The sequence below is a fragment of the Triplophysa rosa genome, linkage group LG9 (genome assembly GCF_024868665.1).
Source record: "Triplophysa rosa linkage group LG9, Trosa_1v2, whole genome shotgun sequence".
Classification (NCBI taxonomy): domain Eukaryota; kingdom Metazoa; phylum Chordata; class Actinopteri; order Cypriniformes; family Nemacheilidae; genus Triplophysa; species Triplophysa rosa.
Genome location: NC_079898.1, coordinates 12456513 through 12474813, shown reverse-complemented (window position 1 = coordinate 12474813; position 18301 = coordinate 12456513). Strand labels below are relative to the sequence as shown.

At 40.6% G+C, this 18301-nt stretch overlaps 1 protein-coding gene across 1 annotated transcript in view; it reads left to right on the top strand.

Moving 5' to 3' along the window:
• Positions 1–236: 236 nt before the first annotated feature.
• lrpprc (leucine-rich pentatricopeptide repeat containing) overlaps positions 237–18301 on the top strand; it is a 40700-nt gene continuing 22635 nt past the window's right edge. Inside the window, exons 1-22 of the mRNA XM_057342369.1 lie at positions 237–445; positions 1149–1372; positions 1469–1591; positions 1676–1797; positions 1962–2020; positions 2120–2206; positions 2315–2441; positions 4423–4567; positions 4685–4842; positions 4978–5083; positions 5390–5497; positions 9271–9389; positions 9474–9567; positions 10909–10978; positions 12574–12601; positions 12693–12750; positions 13684–13790; positions 13949–14026; positions 14258–14320; positions 14404–14517; positions 14910–15040; positions 15195–15280. Of these exons, the coding sequence (XP_057198352.1) occupies positions 267–445; positions 1149–1372; positions 1469–1591; positions 1676–1797; positions 1962–2020; positions 2120–2206; positions 2315–2441; positions 4423–4567; positions 4685–4842; positions 4978–5083; positions 5390–5497; positions 9271–9389; positions 9474–9567; positions 10909–10978; positions 12574–12601; positions 12693–12750; positions 13684–13790; positions 13949–14026; positions 14258–14320; positions 14404–14517; positions 14910–15040; positions 15195–15280 (2386 nt within the window). The 5' untranslated portion in view covers positions 237–266. The remainder of the gene's footprint in view (positions 446–1148; positions 1373–1468; positions 1592–1675; positions 1798–1961; positions 2021–2119; positions 2207–2314; positions 2442–4422; positions 4568–4684; positions 4843–4977; positions 5084–5389; positions 5498–9270; positions 9390–9473; positions 9568–10908; positions 10979–12573; positions 12602–12692; positions 12751–13683; positions 13791–13948; positions 14027–14257; positions 14321–14403; positions 14518–14909; positions 15041–15194; positions 15281–18301) is intronic.

Sequence of the window (18301 nt, the reverse complement as noted above, 5' to 3'; positions counted from 1 at the left end):
GACATTTTCCACAAAATCGTAATTTTTTCGTTCTTGATCAAAAACTGATTTTTGCTAGTTTTTCCTCACTAAAGAGCCACGTGTTTAAGATCATTAAAAATATAAACAGAATTGTAACACGGTTTGAATAACTGATTAAATGACAAAAAAAGCCATGAACGTGATATTATTACAAACACCCCTGTGAACGCGTTGGTCTCGTCCGTTCCCCTCTGGCCTGTCACGTGGTACGGATGTCCTTCGCTCGTTTCTCATGCAGGCTAAACATGGCTGCGCTCTTAAGATCAGCCCGGCTCCTGAAATCTTCACATACTTCACTGCTTCAGGTCATAGGGAGCAGCAGACATGGACCGGCGGCTGGTCGCCTGTACAGCGGAGCGGTCGGGACTAAATGTGTAGGGTCTTGTGGCCGTCAGACAGTTTCGGGACGGTTTAATGTAAACAGGTAAAGCCGTGACTCTGTCCCATGCGTGTTTAGATCACGCAGTTGTCATTGAAAGGTGATCACTGCTTTACATCTACTGCGGGGTTATAACACATTGATCTTGTGCTGTGTTCAGACTGTTTAACTAAGTCTTAACACATATTAAAGTATAGCAGTCATGATTTGTAGACTACCCATGATGTTGTATAAGAGAGATATGTCTTCATTGCATAAGTGATATCCTAGATGGTGAGCACGTCGCATCTCAGCTACTTTGGTTTTGCAGAACTAAATTAGAGAATTTACATTTAAGACAGATAAATAAAATTGTGTCAAAGATAAATAAGTGTTTGCGTATTGGATATAAAAGATACTTGAAACGACCTTGACATGTTGACCTATGGCATGTGCTAAGTGTTTAAAGTGATATCACAGGAAACAATTGTCACACATTGTAATTCAGGGGGTGTTTTGTATTTTTACACATTGCACTTAAGGCTTCATTATAGTTATTTAGATTCCACATATGATAGTCTTCAAGATTTAAAATGAGATTGTAACAATTTTATTTTATAATTTAGTTAGCCTAAAAAAGTTTTATAAGCTCAATCATCACTACTGTTTTGTGTCATACCATATTATGATCTTATTAGATTGTCTGCATCTCTTGAGTACAGTATACAGTGCCATGCGTTTAGGCTAATTGTGGACATTGTTTCTGCAGTCTGTTCTCATACAGATCAGCCTTGCCCTGTGCGAGCTGGCGTCAGTATGGTGTTGTCCCCGAACAGAGGGGACCGGTGAAGGATGAACCCAGTCTGGCAGTCCGTTCCAAGCAGGCTCAGCAGTTTGACTGGGCTCTGGCAAAACTAGACAGCTCAGTCAGAAGGACAGGCAGGGTCACCAAAACACTGCTTCTGCGCATCTTCCACGACATTTGCAGAACAGGTACTTGTCTCTTTGGATAACCTCTCTCTCGTAGGTCTATTTCTGCATATAAATGTAAACCTATCTTTGCTTATTATGCACGTCACATTCCAAAAGGATATCCTAGTGGAAATCAAGCTCTGTTGTTGTTGAGAAGCTGTGGTTCTCTGCTGCCTGAGGTTCCTCTTGCTGAGCGCACAGAGCTGGCTCAACGTATCTGGGATAAGCTTCAAGAACTTGGTATATGAGTCAAAGACATTTAAACAGTACATTTTCATATATCTATTCCTGGGAATTTATCTTTTATGTTGCTGTTTACTGCAGGTGCTCCCTATGATGTGAGCCATTACAATGCTCTGCTCAAAACGTACTTGCAGAATGAGTTCAAATTCTCTCCAACTGGTTTTCTTGCAAAAATGGAAGCAACGAATGTTCAACCAAACCGGGTAAGTATAGTTTTTAGGGTGTCTGTCTAGGGTGAAATTTTTATTCTTGGCAGGCAACGAATGATAACTAGATTCCAAAAATAAGACGTATTACACAAATGTACTGTATATTAAAGGATGTTATTGGATGTTTATTAATTGTATAATATGTTGTTACTTTCTAGGTAACCTATCAGAGATTAATTGCAGCATACTGTCAACATGGTGACATTGAAGGTGCAAGGTAAGCTGAGATTTTACTTTTTTTGCAAATTGGTACTTTGTAAAATACGATCTAATAACAAAATTAGAGACAATGGTGTATCACATTTCTATTCTACAGTACAATCCTGGGCTTTATGAAAAGCAAAGACCTGCCAATCACAGAGGCTGTCTTCAACTCCCTAGTGACAGGCCATGCACGAGCAGGGTAATCTGACTTTCTAATGAACGCTGCAATTGACCTTATGCTTTTCTGTATGTCCTTCATCTGTGTGTTTGTCACTTATGAGCTCTGAGTGATCTGGTGTTTGTGCAGGGACATGGACAGCTCCGAGAGCATCCTGACAGTCATGAAAGGGGCGGGGATTGAGCCCGGCCCAGACACATACCTGTCTCTTCTCAATGTCTATGCTGAGAAAGGCGATATTGACAAAATTAAAGAGGTCTGTCTTTATTAGTAATATACAATTAGGTCCATAAATATTTGGACAGAAGCACATTTTTGGTTATTTTAGCTGTGTATCAAAATGTATTCGAGTTACAGTTTTATAATAGATATTGTCTTAAAGTGCACACCGTGTGGTGTTTTCATTTGGAAGCTGTTGTTGTGAACCCACATCGTGGGGTTCAGGGAGATCTCCATGCAAGTGAAACAGACCATAGTTTGATTTCAAAAACACAACAAATCCATCAGAAAGATGCCAGGAACATTAAGAGCGGCCAAATCAACAATTTGGTACATTCTGAGAAAAAAAAAACACACCGCTGAGCTCAGCAACAAAACAATCCTGGGCGTCGATATGAGATAAAATTGGTGGATGATGACATTATCCTCTCCATGATAAAGGAAAACATCATCACGTCCAGACAAGTGAAGAACACTCTCCAAGAGGTAAAAATGTCAATGTTTGTCAATCAAAACAATAAAGAGAACACAAGAAAAAATACAGAGGGTTCACAACAAGGTGCAAAAGCATCAAGAATAGGATGGGTAGATTAGACTTCTAAAAAGCATTTTTTGGAGTGATCAAATTCATTTCAGCCTGCATAAGACTAAAAAGAATAAAAGATATGGAGAAGGCTTGGAATATCTCATGATATGAGCAGACAACATCTTCAGTAAAATAGTGTTCAGGCAGTTTGATTCCATTTCCATGCATGACGTCCTCAGGCACTGGTTCACTGGTGTTTTTTGGTGATGTGACAGAAGCATCCGGATTAATTCTTCACTTGTCTGGATGTTGTGAAGATGTTTTTCTTTATCATGGAGAGGATGACCACTTTTATCTCATATGGACGCCCAGGAATGTTTTGTTGCTGAGCTCATCGGTGTGTTTTGTTTTTCTCAGAATGTACCAAATTGTTGATCTGGCCGCTCTTAATGTTCCTGGCATCTTTCTGATGGATTTGTTGTGTTTTTGAAATCTAACTATGGTCTGTTTCACTTGCATGGAGATCTCCCTGAACCCCATGATGTGGGTTCACAGCAACCGTTTCCAAATGCAAACACCACATGTAGAATCAGCTTTAACATTTAACATACTTAATTTATGAAGAAATGATTTAAGGAAAAGCCCATACCTGTGAATAAAACGGCTTTTGATTCCACTGTCCAATTACTTTTGGTCCCTTGAAAAAGGGGGCGCTTCATATTAAAGAGCTGTAATTCCTAAATCCTTCAGATAATCTGGATGTGATTACACTCTAAATGAAGTACACTCCTTTAAAGGGGTCATATGGTGCGAACACGTGTTTTTCTGTGTCTTTGGTGTGTTTTAAGTTGCCCATGCATGTATTAGACACGTAAAATTGCAAAAATGAAAGTGTCGGAACAAAAGATGCATTCTATCTAAAAGCGAATGCTCACTCAGACCTGCCTGAAACGCCTCGTGTAACCACACCCCCACAAATCTACTTCAGTTCGTGGTATGATTTTATTAAGACCTCTCAAATGTATATGCAAGTAAGGTGGGCGTACCTGTCAGTACAATTGCTTTGGAACCTGATGTTCCAAATATGATAATATGTGTTACATTTACGTCACACGCTTGCAGTATTCAACCAATCACTACACACTGGTTAACTGGCGAGGCGGGGCAAAGAGGAGATACAAACATGCATGGTATGTGGAAAATACAGCATTTTTTAACCTTAAATTGCGTATACACTTTGCAATACATCTGAAACAAACGATAATATTCGTTTTAGCCTTGTCATATGACCCCTTTAAGACAATATCCATTATAAAACTATAACTCGAATACATTTTGATACACAGCTAAAATAACAAAAAATGTGCTTCTGTCCAAATATTTATGGACCTAACTGTAAGTGCTGGACAGACAGTATAATGTGATGGTATTATCATTATGCAGTATATTTCTGAACTTGAAAGTAAAGATGTTTATTGTGCTTTCTGTCCAGACTCTAGTGACAGTGGAGAATGCTGACATCCATCTGATGGACAGAGATTTAATGCAGGTGGTTTTCAGTCTAACTAAGGCCGGCCATCAGCAGTACATGCCTGAGATTGTGGAACGTATGCGTCATGAGAGGGGATATGTGCCAGGTGTGTATAGAAATATTACAGTGTATTCATGTAGCGTGATGAAGGGTTATAGGTTTTTGGAGTGCATTGTATTTTGATACTACACACACTTTAACTAATGTTTTTCCATGTCCTCAGATGCAATGAACCTCTGTCTGAGTCTGATCACCCAGGGGCATGAGGACACTGCGTTTTCTATGCTGAAAAGCTTCACAGGCCTGCAGGTAGAGTCACAGAACAGTGATTCTCCAGACTTGGGAAACTTCTTTCTCCGGCACTGCATCAATATGGACAAGGTGAGGAATGCATCTGCCAAACCTTCACTTGAGTATGACAGGTGTACTGTTAAGTTCTGTGCACTTGTATGTTTGAATTACATTTATTTGTAGGATGGTTTGTGAGATATTATGATCTGTTAATTTGGCTTTCAGTCAGTGGAAAAGATGGCTAGATTTTGCAATGATCTGAAAGATTCTGGTCTGCACTCTACACCTCTGCAGTTCACTCTTCAGTGTGCCCTAGAAGCCAAGAAGACTGGTGAGTGTACTACACATACTGTAGACCGTTTCAGCGAGTTCAAAGAAACACTAACTATTGAGTCATTTTAATTGAAGACAATTACTATACAATAAAATATCAATCTAAATGAATATTAATGCAAATTAAATATAAAATAAATGATTAAATTATAACCAAACACAAACCAGAAGGTAGATTGTCGTGTGTGACCAAAATGACCCCAATTGTTTACAGGACCATTAAGACTTGTTAGTTTATGGCGCACTTTTGTACAATACTGGATTTGTCTCGGGTGTAAATATGTTGTCATTCACCTTTTTGCAGGTATGTCTGTTGAGCTCATGAAGAAGATGAAAGAAGGGGGTTTGCCTGTCAGACCTCATTACTTCTGGCCTCTGTTTACACATCACCAAAAAGACAAAAACATTACTGGTGAGTCGTGTATATTTTACACTTGCGTTTATTCATTTAGCAGGCACTTTTTTTCAAAGCAACCTACAGATGTGAGAGCATTTGACATTTTGTCTAAAGAGTCTGATATATCAGCCTAATTCTTCTTAATCGCCATTCCTCATGGAGTCTGGATTTGTTAGTCAGCACAATGCATTTCCGGATGCTCTAGCTCTAGATGCTTTTTGGGTGAATATCATCAAGTCTAAACTGAAGGCCTGCTCATTTTTGTTGAGCTCATTTTTGTTGAGGTTGAAAAATTAGGGATTTGTTATGTCAGCCAAAAAATTAATTAGACACAGAATACTTTATTATGTATGTTAATTAAACAATAACGAAGGCGCATGATTTGAAATAACATGCACAGAGAATAATCACGTACAATGAGACCAGTGATGTGCATTAAAAACAAACGGGAATATTTACCTGAAGGCAACATTTGCACACTCCTAGTGTCAAAACTGATCCAAACGTTAAAGGGATAGTTCACCTAAAAATAAAAAATTCTGTCATCAGTTACTCACCTTTGAGTTGTTCCAAATCTGTATAAATTTCTTTGTTCTGATGAACACAGAAAAAGATATTTGGAAGAATGCTTATAATCAAACAGTTCTTGGATACCATTGACAACCATAGTAGAAAAAATTACTTGAGAATTGTTTTGTTCTGTTGAACACAAAAGAAGATATTTTGAAGAATGTAGGAAAGCAAACAGTTCAGGGGGCACTGTTGACTACAGTTATCCTTTTTCCTACTATGGGAGTCAATGGGGGTCAAGAACTGTTTAGTTATAAGCATTCGTCCAAATGTCTTTCTCTGTGTTCAACCAAACAAAGAAACGTATACAGGTTTGGAACAACTAGAGTGTAATTCATGACAGAATTTTCCTTTTTGGGTGAACAATCCCTTTAAGTAACTTTACATGAGCATTTGTTTGGTTTGTATGAGTGACTCGTCTTAACAGCAATTGTGGAACGTTCCCAAACAGTCTCTTAAATCCTATTTGCACAGGATTAGTATTATCTGGGGACCTCTGGTCATTTGTAATAATCGCAGAGATTGTCTGTGATCTTAATCCCGTGCGAAACGGCCATGTCTGTAATTTGTCAAGTAAAAATTCCCCCACAAATTACCTTCCATATTTTGACGAACACAGAGGTCCTGTGATAATATTAGTCCAGTGCGAATCGGTATCTCTGCGTTTTGAAATTTTGAACAAGATTTGGCGGGATCGTATCTCATTTTTTCAAGGTTTCTGTGCGCCTGTTCAGTCATCTTTCGCAAAGAATGGAAGCTGCGTTGGAGTGTTTTCACAGTATTTTGGGTGCTGGGTTATGTCGCTACATACCAGACAACAATAATATTGGCAGAGAGAAAATATTCACTGTAAAATAACATGACAGGATCAGAAGAGCGAAACAAAAAAGAAGGAATATATGGAGATGGTTGACATGCATGGCAGCATGCGGTAAGGAACATTCTTCTGTTTACATACAACTACACCTACAACGACAAGACTTTCAAGTAGGGCTGTCAACGGTAACGCGTTAATGCATGCGATTAATTATTTCAAATTAACGCGTGAAAAATATTTAACGCAATTAACGCAGCATCCGTTTGTTTTGACATCCTTTGTCTAGCGTTACATTATGTAATCACGCTCTTATTCGTGTACAGGCTTTTAAACCACTTAAGCGCGATTTGAAACTATAGCTTCTAAACTGTGGGACGCGGCAAAACGCAACGCGAGGTCCAGTCTGGTGTGTACGGTAAAGGGCTGAAGGCTGCGTCAATGAATGAATCTCTGTCAGACAGCGCATCCGTGTTAAACTCTCTTTCGTGCCATGTTTAGAAAGAGGGAAGCGCCTTCACGTCATTTCTGGGAGATAAGTTAGTAAATTCGAGTAAAATCACAGAGTTCACTTATCCAGTGCGAATGCGCAACATGATCACAGACAATCTCTGCAATTATTACAAATGACCAGAGGTCCCCAGATAATACTAATCCCGTGCGAATAGGGCTTTAGTAGAGTCCATGTTCCTAAGAAGATGTCTATAAATTAAAATATCTAGCAGTTTTCTTTTCTTAACCCATTTTCTCTCTGTGTGTATCAGTATACAGTTGTTTATTTTTTACATCAATAACCTTTATGAAATATGCATGATCACACGCCTTTATATCCGTCTTCATTGTTTTTTTGCTTTCCTCCGTGTTGAAGTGGTGAAGATTACATGATAAAAGTTGTAGTGACTGGGTCTTATGTAAATGCGAGCGCTCTGAGGGAATTCACTTTCAATTACGTGCACCGCTGTGCACGGCCATGAAATATTTAGCGCCATGTCACATTCTGTCCACAGGTGTCACCAGCGGGCAGACGTCCCCCCACCCGCTCCTCTCACCGGTTTTCATGAGTGCAGAGAGGGGAAAAGTTTGCATTTTGATGAGGTGTGGATTTGGGCAGGCGAGTTTGAGAAAGCATATGCTAGCTTTGTCTCGCCAGCCGCCAGCGAACTGGGCTTGTCAGTTTCAAGAAGCAATTCAGCTCATTGCTTGTGACACGATGCGAGAGAAACGCCTCATACCCTCACATAGCTTACAACAACCTTTTATATTTGTATTTTATGAACTCTCCACCAGACATGTTTTGGAAAGTCATGCATTTATCAGTGACGTTTTTCTAAATGCAGATTACTTCTAAATCTTTACTGCAGAAATGATATCTTCATTAACTTCTGTGTTCTACTAAGCTCAAGGACTGAGGGAGAAACAACTCAAGCCGTGAATGCAGAAAGTGATCTGTTCTTTCAGTTCCTCTCGTATAACAAGTGTTGCCCTCCTACGTTTTGAAATTTTAAAAATGCATTTCATTTTAAGCTTGTTTGAAGATACAGTTTCTGTTTACATTTGAAACCTTAGACCTTTCCTCTTTTGTCCCCTTTTAGTAAGAGAGACCGTGGTCTGGGTTACTTTCTGCGCTTACAGTTCAATCATTAAACCCAGTGATACACAAAGGTCTTGAGGTCATCAGAGGATTCGTTGAACCCGAGTTGTCCCATAAAAGCCCACTCGCACACTTTTTGAATTGAGAGAAGTGAAAAAACGTCTCGAATCAGCAAGAGATGTGACTGGCTATCTATCTTCCATTCACGTTCTACATATCAGCCTGTGCTTTTTGAGCCAACTTACAGCCGACAAATGGAGCAATGGATTATTTAACATGAAAACAGGTGTGCTTCTCTCATAAAACCGAGAGAATGAAAAGACCGCTCTCGGGTTCCATTGAAAGCAAAGAGCCACTGAGTTCAAGAAAGGATGAATGAAAAAAAAGCCTAGATGTGAATAAAATTGAGAGATGGGATGGATAGACGTGGCCTCCAGGTGCTTTACCTGGCTAATGCTTTCGTGTGCTGGTTGCCAGCGGCCGCTCGGGTTTTAATGGCAGATAAAAGCAAGTCTTATCTTTTATTTAGGGGGCTAGGTGTCCCCTGAGCGTTGCAGTACAGAGTGCCAAGGACCAAGGTGAAGAGTAAACGCAACACAGATCGTTGTTCACATGTTCACCCACAAACATTTGTCGGTGTTGAACGCACCTATTCCATATGCATGTTGTTGCTTTAGGCGGGAGTGAAAGGCCCTGCTGGAGAGCCGGGTAGAGCCTGACCAGATGTTGCTGACCTCGAGCACTACTGAGATAAACACTGCTGCATTGTATGTCTGGCAGACATTTTATGTCTTAAATATGGTTTTTCTTTAGGTATTCTGGAAGTTCTGAGAGGCATGCAGGAGCTGGACGTCTCCGCAGATGTCGATACTTTCACTACATATACCCTGCCCTCATTTGGGTCAGTAGACAGCGCTCGCGCTACTCTCAAGGTAATTCCACAGCGTGTGTTTTTCGTTTCATGTTCATGTTTTTCGTGCTCTAAAACGCTGGCTAACTTGGGTTGATAATTGCAGGAGGCCGGCTTTGATGTGGAGGCCGATAGCTTCGTTGTGGCGGAGTTGCGAATGGAAGCATCACGTGGAAATTTTGAAGGGCTGCTCTCTCTGAGTAAGTAATGTCCATGATAATGACCTCTACCTGTCTTCTGCACATCTATAAATAATTTCATGGTCTCGGGTTGAGCTTTTAGTTTTGATGTTTTAGATGGACCCGGTAAGCTAACACTCATCAGTTGCAGACTAATTACCTCCCATCAGGACTACACATACAGCCACACAAACATGCACATTCTCTCCCAAGCATCTATAAGCACATCGGGCCTTTTAAGTAATTAGCGAGTGAATATGTGAGAAGATAGAGAACCAAGTGCCTCCTCTGACAGAGGTGAATAGGGACAAATCTTGTTTAAAGTCCCAGTAAAATTAAAAATGACGATTCATATTTCAAAATGAAATATTGCAGCGTTTATAATAAATAGCTTATCTAAGTGGGTCATATTCTTTTTAAAATTCATGTACCCTCACAATCAGTTAAAATCTGAAAATGCACTTCTGCGCTGAAATGACTAACCATCTCAAATGATGTAAACTAGATGGCTTGGCCGGAGCATCTGTTAACTCCTCCCCTTCAACTATCAGTCTGCTACCAGTTTCATTTTAAAAATCAATGCTACAGCTGTTTTTACACATCCAATCAATTCGCAGTGAAAAACACAAGCCACGCCCACTAATTTTCTCCTTTTAAATTCCTTTTCACTCTGAAATGTGTCAGAATACGGAAGTAAAAATGATCGCAACTTCCGGTTCACGAGACTTTAATTATGGATGGTACCTTCTCACCCTCATAGTTATGTCCTCTGTTGTATTTTTTTTCCTATTTTTACTCTCCATCTGTAGATTTTTTACTCATGTAAAATTTTAAGAATATTTTTGATCCTATCATTACAATTGTCAATCAGATTCAATTAACCATCAATACCACAAAACACATACAGTATAAAGTGCTTCACTTTATCAAGCCACAAATGTCTGCAAAAGTAAGGGAAGAACATTACCTTTCAAGTTTTAGGGTCACTTGATTGAAATGTGTTTAGTCGTCTTAAAGACTTTGTGATCTTAAAGCAAATGTCTGAAATGTTAAAAGTAGTCACATGGAGAAACATGTCTTGTGTCAGATGTGCAGTTTCGCAGTGTTTCCACCACCTGCTCACATGACGACTGAACGCATTTGTGTTGATTCAGTTGATTAAATTATAACAATTGATAGAGGATATTTGGAAGAATGTCAGTAACCAAACAGATCTCAACAAAGAAATTTATACAGGTTTGTAAAAATTTGAGGGTGAGTAAATGATCACAGATGTTTTGGCTTATTTTAAAACTGGGTAAACAATTTAAACTGTTTTGATGGTCATAGCATACACTGATATATGCATTTGACTTCTTACAGTGTCCTCGCCGACCCTCCCAGCCATTGACCTCAGTGCATTCAGAGCTAGTCTACTCCATGGGTTCAGAGGGTGAGTAAATAACAGTGTATCTTCTGCCTTTTGGCGAGATAGTCACTCATTCCTCACCTCATGCATATGAATGCGGTCTTCTTTAGTGCAAATATAGCATGGGATGAATGCAAATAGAGTTTTTTCTGTCCTCTTTGTTGCCTTGGATTTTGATGGTTGTCCAATGCTAAAAGATTGACCCCCTCAAGCATCTGTAGAAACGGCATTTTGTTTAAAGGCAAATTCCTCCACCCAATCAGCTCCTTCCTCACACATGCTCATAAATCTGTCTGGATCATGTCATTTAGCATCCGTTTTCCTATTGTTTCATTCAGTGCAGTTTCATATTAGCGCAGATGTAAAATTAATCCCATCATTCACGGCAGTTAAGGACTGAGCTGTGTTTTGTATGTCAGAACGTAACACAGAGGCCACAGAGCAGCAGATGCTACTGTCCTCTGTATTTAGCAAAGCATTTAGATGTGAAAGTGGAGCAGGGAGGTTGCCAGCAGCGATGGATGTCAGCTTGGTAATTGGGGTTGTCAGAGGGGTAGAGGGGGTTGTCGGGCCCTGTCTCCTTAGGGACCTGTTCTTGTAATAGTCAAGGTCAGAAGATAATTTAATCATTAAACAATGTTGGGTCATTTTTACTCTTCTCATCTCATTGCTGTCTGGCGTCAAGCACACTACCGGCTCTGCATTAATTTCACAATGCGTTGTGTGCCAGTATGTGCATTTCAGTGAGCGTTTGTGTGTATGTGTGAGAGCCATTTAAAATCCAGAGAGGTCCCATGTGGACCCCCAAAATACCCAAAATGTTATAAGAATATTATACAAATCTAACACAATATAATATAATGAATGGACATTACATGATAAATTACATAGGACATATTGCAATATGTAAAAAAAATATATTAAAAAAAATCATTGAAATTTTTAAAGTGAATATAAATTTTATTTTTTTATGCTTGGTTAGTTATTTCATTGCAGATTGCTCTTTGCCTGCAGTCTCTTAAAGGGATAGTTCACTCAAAAATGAAAATTCTGTCATGAATTAGTCACTCTCTAGTTGTTCCAAACCTGTATAAATTCTGATGAACACAAAGAAAGATATATGGAAGAATGCTTTTAACCAAACAGTTCTTGGACCCCATTGACTACCATAGTAGGAAGAATGACAGTGGTAGTCAAAAGTGCCCCAGAACAGTTTGCTGTCCTACATTCTTCAAAATATCTTCTTTTGTGTTCAGCAAAAAAAAGTAATTTTCCCTACTATGGTAGTCAATAGGGTCCAAGAACTGTTTGGTTACTAGCATTCTTCCAAATATCTTTCTCTGTGTTCATCAGAACAAAGACATTTATACAGGTTTGAAACTGTAAATGATGACAGAATCTTTATTTCTGGTTGAACTATCCCTTTAAATGATTAAACAACATCTTTATAAAAATTCATGAAAATTTAGCAGTCGAAAGGTGTAGGAATTATGGTATGCTAAATGTTTGCTAGAAAGCACAATAATCCCTATGTGTTTTTTGTAAACTTGATCTTGGAATGTTTGGTTTTATATGTGATTGTATGAGAGTCATCTTTGATGTTCTACTGCCCCCTTCAGGTTTCAGGATGTGGAACGTATGGCAAAGGTAAGAACAACATCAGAAGTGCCCGAAAATGTGAAAAAAAAGGTTTTTGTTTATCTTGATTAAAAAATAACATGTTGATCTCTTTTTGCAGATAACAGACCTTCTTTATAAAGACAGTCGGTTCAATCGGGTTGACCCTGAAAGTTCTGGTACGTTCCATAATTGTACCGTTTCACACTCTTTGTATGTTCAACATATGACTGTTTCATGTTCTGTACTCAGGTAGATTTATACAACCGAACTACTATAACTAGTAACTAAAGAGTTTTACACTTTTTAATCAACATTTTTGCTTTTTAGCACTTACAATTAATTGCTCATGCATCAACATACCTTGTATTCTCACAAATGACAAAAAAACGCACAAATAATCAATCAGCTCTCCAAAGAGATTATGGCTCTGTTTCAATGAAAAGAAAATGCGTGGAAACAATTGTGTGCACGTGTAACAGATTAAGAAAATAAATTGGGTGGATTTTGATTTTGGGTGGATTTTGAACTGCTGCCTCCGTGTACATGTCCTAATAATCTCTATACCCGTATGTCATCTGAGCCAGTTTCATGCAGGCGTGTGCCCAGCTCCGTCCTCCCGCTCTTGTTTATGGAGCTGATCCTGACAGCCGTTCTTTGCATTAAGTGTGCATGCCTGATGCAGTCTGAATAGTAGCCGTGTGCGTGAGTGCTGTCTGCCTGCTGACTCTGCGCTGAGTTAACACAGCGTTTGCCAATGTTTGGCGTCTTGCTGCACCAAAGCAGGCTTCTGCCCTGGTTTCAGAGCAGGTGGGAGAGATGGAGACGATCTCGCTGTCGCATCCCATCGCTATGCACAACGCAAATGTGTTCGTGAGGATCCTGTCAGCTGCCAGCCACTTGTTAAAACAGACCTCACTCAAGACTGCAGCAAAGCCGCTTGTGTCAGCACAACACACACACACACACACACACACACACACAGTATAAGAGCTTATTTTGCAGGGGTGTTTTTTCGGGTTCTAGACAAGCTCCCTTTGTGATCTTGTGTGACTTTATTAACGTGGTTATTGAATTAGGAAGTGCCAACTGTTTTTTCTATTCTTCTGCAGAAAATGTGCCCTACTTTTTATACAACCTGATTGATGCCATGAGTGAGACAGAGGTGCAGTCCAAAGAAGAGAAGCTTAGGGAGTACTTCGGCCTGCTCAAGAACATGGTACATTCACACACGCTTTCACACTACTGAAGCAAAGCTAAAGAACGTTTTAGGTTGTGCTTATGCCTTCATGTGTTTGTCAGTTTGTTTAATTCTGTTTTTAGCTTTAAGAATTTTTTTGTTTTCAAAACTGACGTCAATACGTTATTGCTTTTCAGAATATCACCATATCTCTGAATATCTTCCGAGGAATCCGAAACATTCTGGAGTCCTATCATGTTCCAGAGCTTATCAAGGTATTTTATTATTAGTGGCACTTTTACATATTTCTGTATTTGATTTGTATTACAGATTTTTATTTGACAGACAATAAAACTGACAAAAACACCATACCAAGGGTGTTTTTTTTTTGTGGGTTGGGCTCTGTTGGCTCTAGCGACTAGCCTAGCGTCATTGAAGCGTGTTTTGTATGCGCGTGCATCAATTGAAATTTTTCATAAAAAGTTCCACTTTATTTAATCTTTCAGGATGTGCTTGCGGTCGTGGACAAAAAAGAAAACGGAATGGTGTCTGATGCATCTCTGTTTAAAGTAAGTGCTTTACTGTATTTGTTTTGAGCAAACGTGCCCGGTGAGTCAACTGTGTTATGCCAATAACCTTCTGTTTCGGTCAGGGTGTGGAGGGGAGAATGTCCTTTCTGGAAAAGACTCTGGCTGAGTTAAAAGCTGAGGGAAAGCCTGCTGATTCTGTCCTTAAGAGGATCATTGGTATCCTGTGTATGGAGGAGGTGGGATCTATTGTCTTTAAACACCAATGAGTATTTTTATCGTTCTGACTTGACTGATTTGGTTGTTTTAATGGCCAATATCAATATTTACAACAGGGTGGGTGATTGATACAGTGGTGTACAAAACCACATTGAACATTTGGGATTCACAATCTAAACTGTAACTAAACAACAGTTTTATGCTTGAATAACATCAGGTTTTGTTCATGTCAGCTTGTCAGATAACAAGGAAATAGTTCATATAAAGAAATTCTGACATTTTTGGACAATGTTGACCAAAAATGGCTGATGTATTGGTCTGTCACAAATCATATATGACTAAAAATGCTTGTCAGAATTTGTGTGAATGTGTGTAGTTGGTTTTCCTGATAACTTCATCCCTTTTTACTCAGAAACTGGATCAAGCTCTAGAGCTCAAAGCTCAGTATGAAACGGATATGACTCCTGCCGCGTACGCCATGCTCATCAACCTGTGCTGTCGCCATGACAATGCTGAGGAAGCTCTAAACCTTAAGAGAGAGTTGTGAGTTTGCATCACAAAACTATCACAAAAAACACTAGCATCACAAAAGCATTCTTTTGTTGGCAGTCAAGTTTATAGAAGGATACTTGTTAAAAAGAAAGTTGTGCACACAGAGAAAAAAACTGATTCTGAATGTACCCCGTTTTCATTTCAGAGCTCGCAAGGACTCTGAGGTGTCATTGGATGCTCAGAAGTACGCAGCCCTGGTTCGAGTGCTGTCTAAGAACGGCAAGCTGGAAGGTTGGTTTTCCGTGGTTCTTTTTATGTGAAACCTTAAAGCCCGGTAGACATAATTACAGATGTTTTCCCCACGCAGGATTGCTGAAATAATCTAGTTTGTCACAAATAATGTAGGCCATCACTAGGTGCGCTTCGCCTTGCATTTTAAACCACTTAGAACGTCAAGGTACCGCTGAGAATCCTGTGTTACTTATCTGGTTGCTATCAAAGGCTTGCCGCTTGCTTAATTAGTTTCCTAAAGGCGACGTTCAGAGTCAAACACGACTTCAGCGAGCGCACGTTTGCGCGAGCGAGGTTCAAGACGCCTGTCTATTCGGACGGGGACATTAATCAGCCATTATCGGAATTCCACGGTGGATTTCTCCGCACTCATGTAAGACGCAATTACAATAAAAGTGTTTCCTCTTTGCTTTGTGCACACAGTGATGGTGAAAATACACGCTCTATCTCTCTTTTCACGATGCATGTCACTCTTTGGCTTCCCCCTCCCTCTCGCTCGGACTCATCCTGTCACAGAGCGACGGAAAATTACAGGACCGGCGGCACTTTAACAGAATTACCGAAATCCGTCCTGATACTAATGGCATATCATGTCGGCAAAAGTGCTCGGGCTTCTCGCGCATACGCGCGCATTTGCATGTGAATTCGGGCGAGAGCGCGTGATGAGGGAAGTGTGTGTGTGTCCATCAGAGCGAGCCGGCGGCCATTAGCCCGCTGGTGTGCGCTCTGAGCTTGTCATTCACATTAACACACCTCAGCGCCCCAGCCTGCCCACATCGTTGCAGCAACCAGATCCAGCTCGAAGATCATGACTCGTGGCACCGTAGCGCACCGGCCGCCCTGGCTTTTAATGGCCTTGTTTTTGTTTGCTTTTTTCTTGAAACCCTTTTCCTCCGGTCTTTCTTCCACCCTCGTCCTCATATTTGTTACGGAGTCGGTAACCGGTGTTGCCGGTTCACGGGTTCCCAGAAGGCCCCAGAACGAGTCGGAGGACTAATGGGGTGTGTGATATTTGTTTACATCAGCGCGCGTGGTATCACACGGCGGACCGGCATGCTCTGCCTCCAGCCGTCCATTCGCACCCATTTTTCAACGGCGGCTGATTGGGTTTGATTAGTGGTTCTGTCAGAACGGAGGAATTTGAGCTGTCGGCCCTCGCTGGGCTTTCTGATATGGATGAAGTTCAGTTCGGTTTGCTTTTCGTGGTCCAGTCATGTGTGAATTGTGCTCTGTGTGACCACAGAGTGCTTTGAGGGGCTTCATTTGGGAATGGGGAAGTCTGTCTTGTCCGTTCATCTGTAAACTTAAGACGTGTTCATCAACAAACATTCCTTGAAGTTATCTTGGGAAGTTCACAACGTCACCTAATATTGCGGAGAGGTGTGTGAATTGTGGCCTAGTGGCTGGCACATAAGCTTAAAGGGACAGTTCATCATTTATCATTTTCTCACCCTCAAGTTGTTTCAAATCGGTGTACATTTCTTTGTTCTGATGAACACAGAGAAAGATATTTGGAAGAATGCTTGTAACCAAACAGTTCTTGGTCACCATTGACTACCATAGTAGGAAAATTGCGTTATAAATTTCTTTGCTCTGTTGAATACGAAAGAAGATATCTTGAAGAACGTATGAAAGCAAACCTGTTCTGGCGCACTTTTGACCATTGTCATTTTTCTGGTAGTCAATGGTTGCCAAGAGCTGATTGGTTACAAGCGTTTTTCCAAATATCTTCCTCTCAGAACAAAGAAATGTATACACATCCTCACAAAGTTTTAAGACCGCATTGCTGTACAATAATGCTTTGGCTACATGCATGGTTCAGCGCCTAGAGTGATGGCCCAAGAATCAAGAGGTTGTTCGTTCCAGTCCCTTGTGAGTATCGTTGTCACAACGCCCTCCAGCAATCCACTTAACCTCCATTGCTTCAATTCATTTCCAGCTGTTAACACAAAACATGTGGCACGTTTTAGACAAGAGCTCTTCTTAAATGACAAGCCTCTATTTAAATGGGCTGACTGCTGGGATCTTGATAAAACAATCCTCGAAAAGAGAACGAACGCTAAAGGATGAGATCTGTGCTGGCGTAACAGCGTGACTGAGTAGATAAATGAACGGAGCTTTATCGTACAAAAGCAGCCTCTTAGAAACTCAGCATGACCCTGCTGAACCTCATGTTCCCTGCTTCAGTGTTCCCTTTTGGCTCATCACTTTCTCTGACAGTACGGAGCGTCGAGCTGGATTTGCATAACAACAGGGCAAAAATTGCAGGGTGATGAAGTGACAGATTGGAATTTGTGGGCTAAAACAAGCCGGCTGTCTCTGTACGCGTGTGTGGAGACCACAGTGAACTGTGGTTTCTGTAGGTCGTCCTGCATGGTATATTGCCATTTATATAGGGTTGCTTTTCATACCTGAGGTCTTTGTTATTGTCAAAACACGGTAGGAGCGCTCACTGGTTAAAAGGTAGGGCATGTCATTTTAATGTTTTTGAAAATAGAAAAAAAATAGAAATAGAAAAGTGGCAGGTGATTGGGGTGAGAAACCTGTTTGAAAACAATCGTTCTGCAGAAGTCACGCACCTCACCTCTGAAGTAGGAATTCATTGGAATTTGAGACACCCGTCTTTCACATGCACACAGCTGCGATAATGCTATCCTCGCTCTCTCTCGGTTTTAGATGATTAGTATCGCCAGTGCAAACAGGCCCTATCGGTATCAGCCCATTAGCTAGCCTCTAAACAGCGCGTAAACACATCTTAATTATCTGGCTTGGTGACAGAGCAGCTGTGGAGATGCACCCTCGCCCCTCTGCCAGATGGGAGCATCGGCCAGTAAAAAGCCTCCATTACGGCAGCCGAGCTGCGGCGTATCCACGACCAGAGCCTGCCGAGTTCACGCCGGGCACTCGCCGCACACCTATAATTTCCCGCCGTGCTTTCGCAGGGAACCGTGAAAAAAAAGCCTACTATTGTGGGGGCTTCCATAATTGTAGTCTCGTTTAGAAATGCAAGTAGTAATTAGC